Below are 16,335 nucleotides of genomic sequence, written 5' to 3' on the forward strand. Positions count from 1 at the left end.
TTTGAGGATTTGAGGCACAGTGCTGTCTCAGAAAACAAAGGTGTTTTTTGCAGGTTCTCCCAGAACCTCCATATAGTTCTTTCATATCCTGAGACATTTCTTGTCAAAACAAGACAGGGAAACCAGACTGAGTGGAGTTTCAGCCCTGCTGTGGAGGAGAACCTCCAGTTCGATGTCCTGTCAGGACTGTGGTATTCTCAGGGCTAGACATTGAGATGATGGCACAAGTGGGCTGACTAGATGGTTTAGCTTGCTTAACCCAAGTGGACCATGGAGGTTTCACCTTCCCCATCTTGAGGAGAACCTTAGTGAACCTTTTAGCATCTGGGCCGTGATCTCCCTGCTTGGGGAGACACTTGTTAAAACAGGAGTCCACTCCAGGTATTTGTTTGGGGGGGGGCTTGTAGCTTGTTTTTCTCTCTCCGGTTTACAGAAGGTTCTGTTGTGACAGACTCTGGAGCAGGAAAGGAAGTTGATGCAATGAAAACTGTTAAATTTAGAGCAACTGCAACAGCTTCCACCACCACCACCACCACCACCACACACACACACACACACACACACACATACACACCCAGACGATGGTTCACAATGAAACATGTCATAAACTCCATGTTAAGATAAACTTTACTGATCCTCATGGCAGAAATTCTTTAGTTGTCCTCTTGTTGTTCTCTTCCTTTTCATTGGAAAGGCTTGCAGATGCATAGCAGAAAATTGTCTGTATGGCAAAGTTTGTCTTCCAATTCCATGCCATGAGGGGCCGCAGACTCATTGAAATCCCAAAATAGGGATTCAGAGCTTCTCCCTTACAATGTTGAGTCATGACCCTTCCTGTTGGCACCACTAGGGGGCAATCTGATTCCAAAGCAGCAGATTTAGAAGTACTTGGATGTACTATTTTTGTTTATTCTGATGAACCAAGTGGTGGGTAACATCTTCTCCCTCTCCCTCCTCCCAGGTGTGCTTTTTCCCTCTTAAGATGAGGAGGCAAAGGCTGCCGCCGCTCTTCGCCCTTCTGGGCCTCCTGTTTGGAGGACTCCCGCTGAATCTTGGAATCGAGGGAGGTAAGCTCAATCTCCGCTTCCAACAGAAAGCAGCGTTGCAGTTTTGATAAAGTAACTTTTTTTTTCCTCCTCCAGTCTCTAGCAGGGCTTAGCTTTACATCCAGGATTTAATTCTGTAAAAGGTTCTCTTCTGTCACATACTGGAACAAATGATATTCAAAACAAAACTACCAACACAAAAAGTGCTTTTTTAACTTAAAATATCACTGTTGTTTTTTTCCCAAAATTAATTTAATTATTAGTGAACATGTAACATAGAAGAAGATGTGAGTTACTTTTGCTCAGCGATTTTAATGTACCCGGCTCTTATTCACTGGTCTTCAATTCTTTTGTACAAACACCAAGGTCTCTCTCTTGAAGACTGTGCACATGGCTCGACAGCTGATATGTACTTTCTTGTGGATTCGTCCTGGAGTATGGGTGCAGAGAACTTTGAGCATGTCAGACATTTCGTGTACAGAACGATACAGGTGCTGCACCAGGCCGGAGCCGGCCGCTTTAAGTTTGCCCTGGTCCAGTATAATAGCCAGCCAAAGACCGAGTTCAAGCTCAACAGCTACCCGAGCACCAGGGAAGTGCTGGCGCACGTCAAGGCCATGTCGTATCGCGGCGGCGGCACAAAGACCGGCCTGGGCCTGGACTTCTTGACCCGCACCCACCTGAACGACGCCTCGGGCAGCCGGGCCAGGGAGGGAGCGGTCCAGGCGGTGGTGGTACTCACGGACGGGCGTTCCCAGGACGACGTAGCCGAGCCGGCCCAGGTGCTGCAGCTGGCGGGCGTGGAAGTGTTTGCAGTGGGAGTTCAGGATGCAGTGGACTGGGAGCTCAGGGCAATGGCTAGCAAGCCCTATCAGACTCATGTGTTCAGTGTAGACTCTTTCCTGTCCCTGGGGGACATTGTCCAGGACTTAGTAGAGGGGCTTTGCAGAGCGGTGACCCAGTTAGGGGGGGCCCCCGTGGCCAACGAGGCCCCCGTGGCCCGAGGAGGGACAGGTAACGGAATGGGCGCTGTGTCACTACCATACTAATGTGTCAAACATGCGCAGAAAGAAGCTGCTGCAGAAAACTGGATCAAGTGGATTTGATCATTAACACCTTCTGCTGAATTAACATCAGCTGTTTATGTGTAATTTAACACAGGCTTCTCCCAGCCCATCTAACCGGCGGCGGGCTGACTTAATTACTGTTGCCCTTGACGCTAAGACTTGGCTGCCAGAGTCTCATGCATTTGTAATAATTAAGGTTTAGCATTGAGTCGCAGGGTTCTGATAAAACAGATTGGTTTAGTTTAAAGCTCAGAGAAAAGTCAGATGATCTACCCAGTGCCCATCCTGGACTTGGGCATGCGCTCTGGGCCAGCTAGCCTCAGCTCCTCCAGACACCCCAAACTCTCCAGACTTCACGATCGACCCAGAGCAAGCCAATAAGGGGCTGCAGAGAGGCGCGGGAGGTCGAGACAGCGAGTGTCCCGGTCGTAAAAGGGGAAAACCTGGCCAGCAGAGTGGAGAGAGAGTTGGTTCCTGTTTACTTCTTGAATTCAAGCACATGCCTTTCATGTGTGCACGCTGCACATTCCATGCACATTCTTCAGCTTCTGTCACATGTCTGAGGGGGGAAAATCACCACTTTGTGTCACCATTTTTTATAATTGCATGCAACCCCCACCACCCTCCCCACACTGTATCTTAGGTTTGGAAGAGGAGAAGGCCAAGCATCAGCCAGCATCAAGTCATATTCAGTGCAATGATGAAGTTTTACCTATACTTTTGATTTAAGGGTCAATAGTCACCTTATATCAACAGCGGTTCTCCAAATACCCTCTGGGAGGAGACTCAGTCTGAGGGATGCTTCACTGAAAAAGTAATATCCAGATTAATCTGAGAGCTTTGGTGGATGGCTAACTGCACTGCTTCTGTGTTCTGCACACCCATGTTTGTCTTTGTCTGTCACAATGTCTGAATGTATTTAAAAAAAAAAGTATATTTGAGACAGTGATGAACCTGCCTGAACCCATCCTTGACCTACAGCCAGGAGTACCTTGAGAAGGTTGGTGGGGGGTTAAAAAGCTAGCTAACAAACAAAGAAACAAAAGGTTGTCATGATTAGACTCTGCTTATCATCTTCTCAAGTGCTACAGGAGCTTGTGGGTGCAAAGGATGGGCCACGGGGTCATGACTGGTCACTTCATCTGAAGTCTGTAACAAGAGTCTGCATGGGATGGCTGAACTCAACAAAGACAAATTAAAAAACATGAGAGGCTTAAGGGGTCAAAAGAAACTCCAAAGGAGAAGAAACGTTTTTTTTATCCACCAGCGAATTTTATGAGGGTACGGCCTCCCAAAGTTGTAATGCAGATTATCGCTCGACTGACACCAGATGTTTTTCTGCATTTGTTTTGTTCCTGAGGCAACATGTAAATAGTGTGCTCACACTGCTTCCATGTCGCTAGAAAACTATGTACCCTGAAATTACTTAAACAGTTTTTTATTTTTATTTTTACTCGAAGACAGTTACAACAACTGTTTTTTTTTTTCGGTTCAGAATCGGGATTGGCCAGCATCGAATCGCGTGCAGCGCAAATAACAAATTTTTACCTTCACTTTTGATTTAAGGGTGGATTTCAATTCTCAATCGTCAACAGGAATTTCTTTCCGTTGGCCAAATTCAAGTGGGAAAAAACGGGGTCACGTCTCCTTGGTTCAGCCTACATGCAGTATAATGTGTTTTGTAATGCTGTAAGTGATGTGTTCACTTTGATTGTCACATGACCTATGTGATGATGTTTGACCACACATCCCTTTGTGTCTGTTTCACTATGTTAACACTTTCACAAGTTCCACTGTGTTTTTTGTTCTCTCTCTCTCTCTCTCTCTCTCTTAAAGCACAAGATTCGGCCGACCTAGTACTCTTAATTGATGGATCACAGAACGTTGGAGCAGCAAACTTCCCCCTCGTGCTCGATTTCGCTGCGAAAATCGTTGAGCGCCTTGATGTGGGCAGGGACACTGTCCGTGTGGCCCTGGCCGTGTACGACTCCAGCCCCCAAATAAAGTTCTATCTAAATAGCTATGAGAGCACAGCAGCTGTCCTGCAGGCTGTGAAGGGACTTGGCTACTCGGGGGGAGATGAGTCAAACCTGGGGCTCGCCTTGGAGGAAGTGGCCGAAAACCTGTTTAACCAAGCGACCGGGGGCAGGGCCGAAGAGGGCGTGCCCCAGGTGGTGGTGGTTATCAGTGCTGGGCCATCCACCGATGATACTGGCGCCGGTGACAGGGCCCTTAGGAGGGCCAACATTATCACCTATGGCGTGACGATTGGCGATGACGCCGTTGCAGATTTGGAAGCAGTTGCTACGGACAAATCGTTTGTTGCGTCGGTCCCCGATTTCAGAGAGTTGGCGGACACAGCTGACCAGGCTATTGTCTTCATTACATCGGTGGCCCAGCGCAACATTATAGTTCATAATTCGTTCACCGAAGGTATGTAACATCTGTCTAAATATTCGTGGGGAACTATGGTTGAAGACAGGGACACTTGAAAAAAAACCCATCCCAAAAAATGGTGCTTTTATGTGCGTCAGGCCTTTTATTGATAAGTCAAATATTGACAGCAAGAAACTTTCAGTCCAGTTCTTAATCACCGCTACAAGTCATAGATTAATTAAAAATAGTAACGGTCAACTTTTGGCCAGGAGTTATGCCAAAACATTTTTTTTTGCATGTCACCACGATGCATGCATTCTTTCTTCGTTACTACCATGACAGTGTCACATGACAGTGTCACATAGTAATCCATCGGCATGAATTTCCCTTCCCGTCCCCTTTGTAATTTCCCCTTGGAAGCAGACAAGCTGGCCGACCGGTCTGGGTTTACACCAGTGACCATTCATGTTCCAAACCAGGACAAACCAGCTGGAAACTACTTTTGCATGAAAAATCCCTTTTGCATTATGGCCTGAGGACGCCACTGGGGTCGTACATCTGTTAGAAGAGGACCGGTTGGTCCCGTTCCTGACCCCTGACATAGGGTGACCTCTATGGAAATGTGCTACAGGGTCAACCGGCCAGCAATACGTGATCCCTACACGGTCTCTCTTCTGGAATGACACTATATGGTGTACATCTTCCCAAGTCAAACAAAACACAGGGAAAGATAGCACCTTCGGCTGAAAAACCTCAGAATTTTTCTAAACAAGCTGGAGATATCCCTCACAACTATAGCTTGGGAGGGCCAAGTTAATGTCATGGAGCTGAAATAGGAGGTAATCCTTGTGCTTGATGAGTGAGCTCGGCCTATTTTAGTTTCCATTCAATCAAAAATTGTGGACCATCCTTGAGGTTGTGTTCACTGAAATATGTAAACGCATTACCATACTTGGCCAACATGGCGCTTAAACCATTCTGGCTATGCGTCATAGCAAGCATATTGGAAATAAGGCTGGGACAGAGCTTAGGCAGCCTGCACAGTGATGGTCATCTTCCTGGATATAGTCACAGTGAAGGCCTAAAGGTGCTCTTCCATCCATCAATTGGTCAAAAACTGACCCTAAGCAATGTGGTTCAGAGAGATACTCTTTCTTCATCCATCATGTCTATGTCCCAGACTCGCCCGTATCTTCCTCCCCGGCAAGAACCCCTTCATCTTTTCCTTTTGTGTCATAATTATCACCTGTTAACATAAATTAGACAAATTATTGCAAAAAGAACAATGATTTTAGAACACCAAAATATTAAGATTGGCTGTTTTTAACTAGCTAGCTGTTTATTTTAAGCGATGCAGTGGCCATTAGCTTCAAAGTCCAACCACCAAAGCCAGCAAACTGAAATTTGCTACTGAGCAACAGAACAGGGGAGCAATGTTGTCGCCCTGGCCTTTCAGAAATCCTCTTCTTTGGAGCAAATAAAAAGACCAGTGTTTTTCTCAAGCCTTTTTCAAGGGTCCATACAACCACTGGGTGCCATTGCGTCAGAAACTATTTTTCCATCACGGCTTGATTGATAAATGTAGTTTTCTGTTAGCACTTTCCAAATAATAATGTTGTCATAAAGAAGGTATTGCTCTCTAAAAAGTGTTCTTATTGGCAGACAAACAATATTCTACAAAGGCCACAGCAGGTATAAGTACTTTGACCAAAAAAAGTAGAATGTATAATCTACAAAGATCCATACAAAACAAACAATAAGCAGCTATCAAAATATACTCAATATCAACATAGTGTTTCAATCAATAGAACGTTCAGCCAATTAGTCTAAATAAACACATAGCATAAATGCAGTTGTAGAGTATCGTTAGTTGTCTGAAAGCCTCAAAGCAAATCTTGTTCTGATAAATGTCTTTTGTTTCCTCGTCAGTCCTGGCGGTTGGAGAAAGAGACATCATCTTCCTCCTTGACAGCACAATGGGGGCAACCATGATCAACTCTGTCCGCGAATTCATCAAGAAGTTTGTCGACTCTATGCCCATCGGGCCAGACCAGGTTCAAGTGGGCGTGGCCCAGTTCGGCCTCGCTCCTCGACTTGAGATGGACCTGAATTCATATGGATCCAAGGAGGCGCTAACAGCTGCTTTGGGCAGAATCAAACCAAGACCCGGGTCATCGGTCAACATCGGAGCAGCCTTGGACTTTGTTCGTACAAACATGCTGCGACCGGAGAAGGGCAGTCGCATTCGTGAGGGCGTACCCCAGCTTGTTCTCTTATTGACGAGCAAAAAGTCCTCTGACAACGTAGATGAAGCGGCCAGGGCCCTCCAGCAGATGGGCGTACTGACCCTCGCGGCCGGCAGCAAGCTTGCGGATGAGGAAGAGCTAAAACGCGTTGCCTTTGCAAAAACCATGGTCTTCATGATGAAAGACTTCCGCATTCTTTACCGTAACCCGGTGAACATTGTGACTGCACTTTCTACTCTTGCCGGAGGCGTGGTGACAGAGCAGCCCACCGAAACAGGTAGAGTGTTGTATAAGAAGAGATAAACTGTATAGATCCCCATAGGGGAAATTCTTTTGTCACAGCAGTCTAACAGTTTTAAGTGTCAATTACATATGAATATAAATTTAAATAGAGACAATTAGAAAATATGCCAAGTTATTTGACCATTATCAAGGTGCGCCAACACATGAATAAAATTCATGTGAATAGCAAGCTGTGAAAAACTCAGATGAAAGCACAGAATTGATCTAGCTTGAAAATAATAATGGCAATAAATTAAATAAAAAAAATAGAACAAATCTGGTTTGGTTTTACAAATATCATAGCCATTTGTAATCCTTTGGGAAAATGTATATTTTGAGTGAAGTATAACATGTGGGGGACAATGGTTTTCCTGGTGTGTAAGTTTTAAGTCAAATTTCTTCATTTTGTGAATTAATTTATTATTCCTATTACGTCATACATTTTAGTTCTTAATACAATTACTTTGTTTCTTAGTTTTGCCAAGTAACCCGAAGATTTTTCTGTCATATAAACAATTGAGAGAATTCAATTGGGGAAAAAAAATGCATTTGGCCAATACAGGAATTAAAGAACCTCATAAGACACACGCAGGTTTTTTTAATCACTTTGATTTTTGCCATTTGTGTGAAACTTTAGGCAATGAAAATCCACAAAATGTGTTTCATGAAATAGTTAAACCAGGGCCTAGATGAATTTAATGGCTTTAAGAGTCTTACATGTTCCATAGCCCGATACTGTATATTTACATCTCTTTATTTGCTTTCCTCCAGTCATAGAGATCTCCACCGTGCAGACTCAAAAAGTGGTCCGAGACATTGTCTTCTTGGTGGACAGCTCAAACTACGTCGGCACTGGTAACCTCCCCTATGTGAGAGACTTCATGATCAACGTGGTCAACCAGCTAGATGTGCGTCCTGAGAGGGTCCAGATTGGTCTCTTGCAGTTTGCAGAGAGTCCAAGAGTTGAGTTCTATCTGAACAGTTATCGCACCAAAGAAGAAGTTGTGAACAGCATCTCCGGGCTGAGGCTGATGGGAGGTTCAATTCTGAACACCGGTGCTGCCATGGACTTTGCCCGCACTAACATGTTCAGGAAAGCGGAGGGATCACGTTTGTCTGAAGGAGTCCAGCAGGTGCTGGTGCTGATCACTGGCGGTCCAGTTCAGGACGACATCAAGAGAGTGGCTGATCAGCTTGCTCTGCAGGGAATTCTGACCTTCACGGTCAGTTCTGGCCAAGCAGATGCAGCAGTGATGAAATCGGTTGCCTTCGTTTCGGATCTGGCGTACCATGAGCCGACATTCTCTTCTGTACCAGCCGTAGCCGAACAAATCATGCCGAAGCTAATTACCCTGGTCGGTGATACAAGTGTGAGTGTGCAACCAGTGGAACCCGGTGAGTTGAGCATTTCTTACTGATCATTGTTGAAATGGAATGCGACATATGTGTGGAGGTTCTCAGTCATCCAGGTCATGGTTGGCAAAATCTTCTTGTCTTGACAACTGAACTTGAATTTCTTCACTTGAAGACGTTTCATCCCTCATCTGCGAGGCTTCTTCAGTTCTGGTATCCTGCAGTTTGCAGAGTCCAAGAGTTGAGTTCTATCTGAACAGTTCGCGCACCAAAGAAGAAGTTTCAGACTTGGACTTTGAACTTAAGAATCCTCTTGGATGAGGGGTGAAACATCTTCAAGTGCAGACATTCAAGTCCAGTTGCCACGACAAGAATATTTCGAAAGCAAAATACTTTTTCATAGGCTAATGCAATTGACATGCTGTTGGGCTCGTTCACCACATTGAAATTTGCCTGTTGACCAGATTTTTGTTTTTTCCCGGCAGCTGTTACAGATGAAAGGGATGTTGCCTTCCTCATTGATGGCTCAGATAACGTCAGAGCAGATTTTGCTCATATCCGGGATTTTATCATCAAGGTGGTCGAACCGCTTGATGTTGGAGTTGACAAGGTGCGAATTGCAGTGGTTCAACACAGTGAAAGGCCAACGACAAACTTCTATCTAAACAGCTTCACAACAAAGGAGGAGGTGTTAAGAGCTGTAAATGAAATGACTATTGCCGGAGGACGAAGTCTGAACACAGGAGCTGCTCTGAGATACATGAAAGACACCATCCTGTCTGAGAGGCACGGAAGTCGTCATGCGCGACACGTCCCTCAGTTTTTGATCGTGTTGACTGGAGGCAGATCCAGGGATAACGTGAAGGAACCTGCGGGCGTTCTGAAGACAGAAGGCGTTGTACCATTCGGTGTTGGTGTCAAGGACGCAGATCGAAAACAGATTGAGGCCATTTCACACAACCCGTCCTTTGCCTTCACTGTGAGGGAGTTCAGTGAACTCGGCACCATTCCGCAACAGCTCAACACCTACGTCAGCCTTCCAAGAGATCAACTGGATCAAGTGCTCCAACAAGGTAAGAAAATTTCTTCTTATTAACGCGTTGAGCTCGATGGCAATGCTGCTGGCCCTTCACCTGAGTCTTGTCTGTATCTCAGTGCAAGGTGATGCTGTAAAGAGAGATATTGTGTTCCTACTGGATGGCTCTGATAACACAAAAACTGGCTTCCTTGAGATAAAACGCTTTCTTAAGAGCCTAGTGGCGAGTCTATATATCAGTGAGAACCAAGACAGGGTGTCTGTGGTTCAGTTTGCTGACAAGCCTGATGCCAACTTTTATCTGAATACCCACAAGACCAAGACTGACATCATGAACGCAATAGATAATTTGAGGCACAAAGGTGGAAGGCGCCTCAATATTGGGGAAGCTCTTCAGTTCGTGAGGCATGCTGTCTTCACTTCCTCCAGTGGTAGCCGAAGACTAGAAGGTGTGCCCCAGATTTTGGTTCTTCTGAGTAGCAAGCCATCCAGTGATGATGTGAGAGGTCCAGCGTTTGCTCTCAAGGAGCACGAGATTGTGTCGGTTGGGATAGGCGTGGGAGACACAAATTTTTCAGACTTGGACTTGATTGCCTTCAAACCTGAATACACATACAAGATCAATGATTTCTCCAAGTTGCCTTCAATACAATCAGAACTTGTTGATACATTCAATATAAACAATGAAGAGACTGCAAGCGGAGAACCCGATTTAATAGGTAAGGCTTTTATGTTTACATGCATGTCGGCATTTTGTGTCATTGGTTTATCCTCTATTAAAGGCTCACTTTTTTTTAAACGTGGTTTCTTACATGCTGATGATTTAAGATGCGTTTTTCAATCTTGTCTTCTTGCATTTCACTCACACCCTTTCCTTCACATTTTTTTTTTTACAAACAAAACCCTGTATTCCATTGTCTTTCAACAATCTATCTTTCTTCAAGGCTCTCTTTGGCCATTTCAACCACTAGTACAGTGAAGATGAGTTGAAAAATGTTTTCATTCATCTTACGACTGAAACAATGCTTTTAGGGCTCCTCTTTCATTACCTGTTCAGTGACATTTTCTCCCTTCTTCCTTGCTCATGTCAGTACCCATGAGTAAGAAACTATTGAACCTGCTGTCGGTCAGCTCGCTTTCCATTTATGCATCTATCACCTTGTCAACACAGGAAGTACACACAGGGACATTGTGTTTCTCCTTGATGGGTCAGATGACTCCAGAAATGGTCTACCAGCTATCCGACAGTTCATCAGAAGAGTTACAGAAGAGCTTGACATTAATGAAAATAAGGTTCGAGTGGCTGTTGTTCAGTACAGTGATGACGCCGAGGTTTACTTCAACCTAAAGACTCATACCTCCAAAAGGGCTGTTGTTTCTGCTGTCCGGAGTATTCGCCACAAAGGTGGAAGGCCGCGGAACACTGGGACTGCGCTGAAGTTTGTGCGAGATGAAATTTTCACCCCTACATCTGGAAGCAGACATGCAGAGAGAGTCCCTCAGATTTTGTTTTTACTGACGGGAGGCCAGTCAAATGATGATGTTTCAGAAGCTGCCTCTGATCTCAGACAAACTGGTGTCGTAACATTCGCCATTGGAATGAAGAATGCCAAGCAGGAGGAGCTAGAAAAAATAGCCCTTTTTCCCAGATTTATTTTCAATTTGCCCGTGTATGGTGAACTTTTATCTATTCAGCCAGAGGTAACTGCACTTGTTCAGGCGGACTTTAGAATGGAGCCTCCTCCTTTTGTGGGTAAGACATATCATTGATTAATACCCAAGAGTCATCCTGCTTGTCCCTTTGAGCATTTGCCTTTCGTAGTCTGTTTTGGAATGAAACTGCATCGCATTCTGGAGAATGTCAGTCGATCAGTTTCATGTTCCCTAAACCTCCTTCACTGGCGGAAGCAACGTGGTTGCTGGTTATGCCACTCTTTGGCTGTTGTCCTTCTTGAAGTGCTCTGGAGAAGCATTTCTTGAGAACCTCACACTAGTGGATATTCTCGCTTTCCAAAGCTCCACCTTGAGCCAATGATTATCACATCATTGATGGCATATGTAGCATTTTCAACATATTTTCATCTTTCATTTCTGAAAGAGTCCTGTAATCTCTACCTTGTACCTTCTTTGTTACTTCAGTAATTCCTTTATACAAAATATTTCCCTCAATGTTCTGCTTCTGAAAATGTATTGTTACATGTTACATAATAACTTGACCGTAATCCATTCAATTATAAGTCATGTGTTAAGAGAATTTCCTGTTCTTTTCTAGTTGAATTAGAATCCCCACAAAGAGACATTGTTTTTCTCGTGGATGGGTCAGATGACACACAAAATGGATTCCCAGCGATTAAAAGATTTATCCAGAAAGTGGTAGAAACGCTCAGTGTTGGTGAGAACAAGGACAGAGTCTCTGTCATTCAGTACAGCAGCGATCCACAGACACATTTCAATTTGAACAGCTACACGGAAAAGCAAGATGTTCTTGATGCTATCCACCAGATGAACCATAAAGGGGGCAGACCTCTCAACACTGGGGCAGCTCTTGATTATGTGAGAAATAATGCTTACATTGACGCCTCCGGGAGTCGCCGCCAAGATGGTGTCCCTCAAATACTGATTCTCTTGAGTGGGGGGAGATCTCAAGATGATGTTGCAAGAGCCGCCGCTGCTCTGAAAAAGGACAAGGTTGTTGCCTTCTGTGTTGGTACGAGGGATGCAGACATTCTTGAGCTCCAAATGATTGCGCACATCCCATCTTATGCTTTCTCCGTGCTTCGTTTTGATGACATTGGGAGTGTTGATCGGCAACTTGTATCATTTGTGAAAAGGTTACCACAACAACCAAGACTAGAAACACAGAATGAATTAGGTAAGAAGTATGTCTGTATCTCTATATCTCTATATCTCTATATCTCTATATCTATCTATCTATCTATCTATCTATCTATCTGCTGCTTAATCTAATTGTAACTCATTGTGTCTCTTGAAGATTCTGTGACAACCTCCTTGTCTGATCAACATGATGTTGTGTTTTTACTGGACTCCTCTGATGCAATGCAAAATCAACACAAAGCAATGACTGGCTTTGTTGAAAGAATAGTGGAGAAACTGGATCTGGCTGAGAATCAGGATCGTGTCTCAGTTGTGCAGTATAGCACAGAACCTTCAGCCATGTTTTTTCTGAACACACACAAAACACAAGAGAACATTATTGACGCTGTGCGACGCCTGAGTCATAAAGGTGGCAGACGGTCAAATACTGGAAAGGCCCTCCAGTATGTAAAGGACAATGTTTTTACAAGCTCCTCTGGAAGTAGATACCAACAAGGTGTCCCACAGATTTTGGTTCTCCTAACTGGCGGACAATCAGGCGATGATGTCCGACATGCTGTCCGGGACTTGAATGCAATTGGTGTGACAACGTTTGTGGTGGGCACAAAGAATGCAGACGTCCTTGAGATGCAGTCTATTTCGCAAGAGGCCAGCCGAGCATTATTTACAGCTGATTTCAGTGACCTTTCAGGCATCGATCACGAAATCTTTTCTGCACTCAATAAACATGAAATTCTGCCCGGAGCAATCAAACCCGCATCACATGGTAAGCGTGTCAAACAGAACTTGAAACCTTGTTCAACTGGCGTTGTCCAGCGCTCAGTCATGTTATTAGAGGGTGAATGTAAAGTATGAAATGACCAATTCTTCAGCTACAGTATGTGTGATTGTTCAATTGTTTGATTACAGATTCCAACAGGAGAGATGTTGTGTTTTTACTTGATGGTTCAGATCACTCTCGACAAAGATTCTCTGACATAAAAGATTTTGTGCAGAAAATAGTGTCAGATCTGAACATCAGTGCTAATGACGATCATGTGGCTGTGGTGCAGTACAGCGACAGTGCACAGACTGACTTTGACTTGAGGCGGTACCACACACGAGATGGTGTTGTGAATGCAGTAGGAGGTCTACTACACAAAGGAGGTTATTCTCACAATGTTGGAGCAGCTCTTCGCTATTTGAAGGAGAATGTATTTTCTCCTGCCTCTGGAAGTAGACTTCTGAATGGAGTTCCACAGATACTTGTAGTACTTAGTGGTGCAAGATCTGGAGATGACATAAGGACCCCTGTCAGAATGCTCAGGGATATTGGTGTGATCTCAATCGGCATTGGGACTATTGAAGCTGACACCCTTGAACTTCAGACGATATCTCATGATCCTGATTATGCGCTGTCTATCACTGATTATGGGGAGCTCCCTATCATTAAGCAGGATGTGTTGTCACTATTAAGAGAGGCCTCCAAGCATGAAGAGCAAAATGCACCAACAACAGGTTTTGGTAAGATATTCTGTGGAATGCACAGCTAAAAATACGGGATTCTTGAGGAACTTTTATAGGTTGCTGAACATATGTATGAAAGTCTGAAAGTTAGGTTGAGGCACGGAAGCACTTCAAATAGCAACACTTTGTCCCTGGAGGCGGCTTTTTAATGCTCCTACAGACCTAAATGTTGCTTTTATTGAACACTGTCATTACACTCAGCTAGCTCCGTGAAGCTTATCATTTGCATCAGAAACAAGCTGCTTAAAGTTGATGTAAAACCTGAATGGGTTGCTGATGAGACTTATGTTTTTTCCAAGAATTAGAAGGTTCTTCAAAATTCAAATACAGATTCCGTAATTACTTAATTATTTCTGGAGGGTTTCGCAGTTTTAAACTGAACATTATGATGTTTCAGGAACCTCGGAAAGTTTTTTTTTAAGAATCCTGTATTTTCAATCAACATACCTGTCCATGTCTTCATCTAGGACATGTAGCTAGATTCACGGAATCAATTACTAACACTGTTATATATTTTCCCTGTACTACAGATTCAAAGAAAACTGATGTAGTGTTTCTTATTGATGGATCCTATGACTCGCGGGAGGGATTTGAAGAGATTCGTGGCTTTGTTGAAAAGATTGTTGAAAAGTTAAATTTAGAGGAAAATGGAGATCAAGTGGCTGTTGTTCAGTACAGCCGTGATGCCACAGCCAATTTCTACCTGAATTCATATTCGTCTAAGAATGATGTGCTCAGTTCCATCAGGACAATGAGACACAAGATGGGAAGACCCCTCAACATAGGCAAAGCACTGACATTTGTCCGAGACAATGTTTTTGCAGCTTCAGTTGGGGGAAGACGTGCAAAACTGGTTCCACAGTATCTCTTTGTTTTTGGCGGTGGCAGATCAGGAGATGATGTCAGAGGACCATCACAGTCGCTCAGAGAAGCAGGAATTAAGACTGTCAGTATTGGAACAAAGAATGCTGATACATTGGAAATGCAAACTATCTCTTTCACGCCAGCGCATTATTTTCACTTCACAAGTTTTACTGATCTGCAAAGTATACACTCTTCTGTGGAAGCAGTATTGAGTGGGGCTGAAGATATAACTGGACACACAACTGTTACTGGTAAGAGTTAGCCAGATGAAACACGTTTCTTGATTCGAGCCTGGCCGACACAGACATTTGTGGCAAAAACTGATCAAATAAACAAGCATTGGCTGATTTTAATGGTAACCTTAGAAATAGTACTGTAAACCAAATGTATTAAAAATACCAAAATGTGAAATTCCAAATGTAAAGCATCTAACGTAGGAACTATATGTGTTACTTAATCCACATATATGCAAAAACACAATTTTTAACCTATAAATAAGAATGTTATTTCTTTCCTGAACCTTTTGAAAAAAAGTCAACACACCAATTGGATGTTGCTGATTGGCGAATTGACAGCAATTCTGAGCGATGAAGAAGTCAAATTTCAGTTCATTCTTTAGAATAGAAAAAATACTTCTGAGAGGAGATAATCAGCTATTTATTGGTTGGGCTCTATTAAAAAAATGCTGTTTAGAGGCATTGAATGACAGTATTTTTGGAAAAGCAAGTATAACTATTTGCATGCAGATTTAAAAAAAAATGTTAAACATCTGTGTTGTATCCATTTCAGAAACTTCAACAGAAACAAAATTTAATCTGAAGAGTGCTGATATTGTTTTTCTTCTTGATGGATCTGATGATATGCAAGCCAGTGAAAGACAAATTCTGAACTTTGTGAGAGAGATTGTCAAGCACTCAGAAATTGGGCCAACGAAAGTACAGTTTGCTTTGATCCAGTACAGCACACAGCCTACAGCTGACTTCCTCCTGAACACATACGCTGTTGCAGATGAGGTCTTAAATCATTTGAACAGGATAAAACTGAAAGGAGGACTCAATGTAAACACAGGTGTAGCTTTGGATTATGTTAAGAACAATGTTTTCACTGCTTTATCTGGAAGCAGAGCCCAGCATGGAGTCCCACAGATACTGATTGTCTTGAGTGGAAGAAAGGCAGAAGATGATATCTTGGGACCTGTGAGAGGACTGAGAAATGCCGGAATTGTCATTTTCAGTGTTGGACTGAATAATGCAGATAGGTCAGAGATGGCACAGTTAGCTGGAAGTCCTGTGGCAGAATTTTTTATAAAGGAGATACCCGATTTTACATTTGTGAGACAACAGTTACTCCTTAGTATTGCATCTCACAAGGGCACAATTGGCACCTGGCAAGGTGAGTGAAATTCATTATGATAATTTCATTTTACCCACATTTTGAAAAACCCTTGAAACTGCAAGTATTTCAGTGATAGCAACTGCCTTCAATAATAAGCATAATGACTGACATTTTTAGGTTCAAGCTCCAGCGTTAATAGAGACATCGTCTTTCTTGTTGATGGATCTGATGAGATAAGGAACAAATTCGTGGCCATACGTGATTTTATTTCCAAAGTGGTTGAAAGTTTGGATGTGGACCAAGGAAAAGATCAAGTAGCTGTTGTTCAGTACAGCAACAATGCTGAACTTAATTTTAACCTGAACAAGTACAACACAAAGGATTCCATT

General features: G+C 43.5%; 2 protein-coding genes and 1 pseudogene across 2 annotated transcripts in view; all 3 read left to right on the plus strand.

Annotated features, from left to right (window-relative positions):
• Positions 1-1,457: 1,457 nt before the first annotated feature.
• Positions 1,458-16,335, plus strand: part of LOC147234799 (collagen alpha-3(VI) chain-like) — a 90,860-nt gene continuing 75,982 nt past the window's right edge. Inside the window, exons 1-5 of the mRNA XM_086145506.1 lie at positions 1,458-2,060; positions 3,950-4,546; positions 6,419-7,012; positions 7,789-8,412; positions 8,856-9,443. Of these exons, the coding sequence (XP_086001632.1) occupies positions 1,484-2,060; positions 3,950-4,546; positions 6,419-7,012; positions 7,789-8,412; positions 8,856-9,443 (2,980 nt within the window). The 5' untranslated portion in view covers positions 1,458-1,483. The remainder of the gene's footprint in view (positions 2,061-3,949; positions 4,547-6,418; positions 7,013-7,788; positions 8,413-8,855; positions 9,444-16,335) is intronic.
• On the plus strand, positions 9,738-11,687 carry LOC147234800 (collagen alpha-3(VI) chain-like; annotated as a pseudogene).
• LOC147234801 (collagen alpha-3(VI) chain-like) lies at positions 12,869-16,012 on the plus strand. The gene is made up of 4 exons (XM_086146035.1): positions 12,869-13,007; positions 13,151-13,744; positions 14,278-14,862; positions 15,401-16,012. The coding sequence occupies exons 1-4, from the start codon at positions 12,869-12,871 to the stop codon at positions 16,009-16,011; spliced, it is 1,929 nt and encodes a 642-aa protein (XP_086002161.1). The 3' UTR covers position 16,012.

The sequence above is a fragment of the Fistularia commersonii genome, chromosome 4, assembly GCF_037954325.1.
Source record: "Fistularia commersonii isolate RoL2024-O1a breed Wild chromosome 4, RoL_Fcom_v1.0, whole genome shotgun sequence".
NCBI classification, from domain to species: Eukaryota; Metazoa; Chordata; class Actinopteri; order Syngnathiformes; family Fistulariidae; genus Fistularia; species Fistularia commersonii.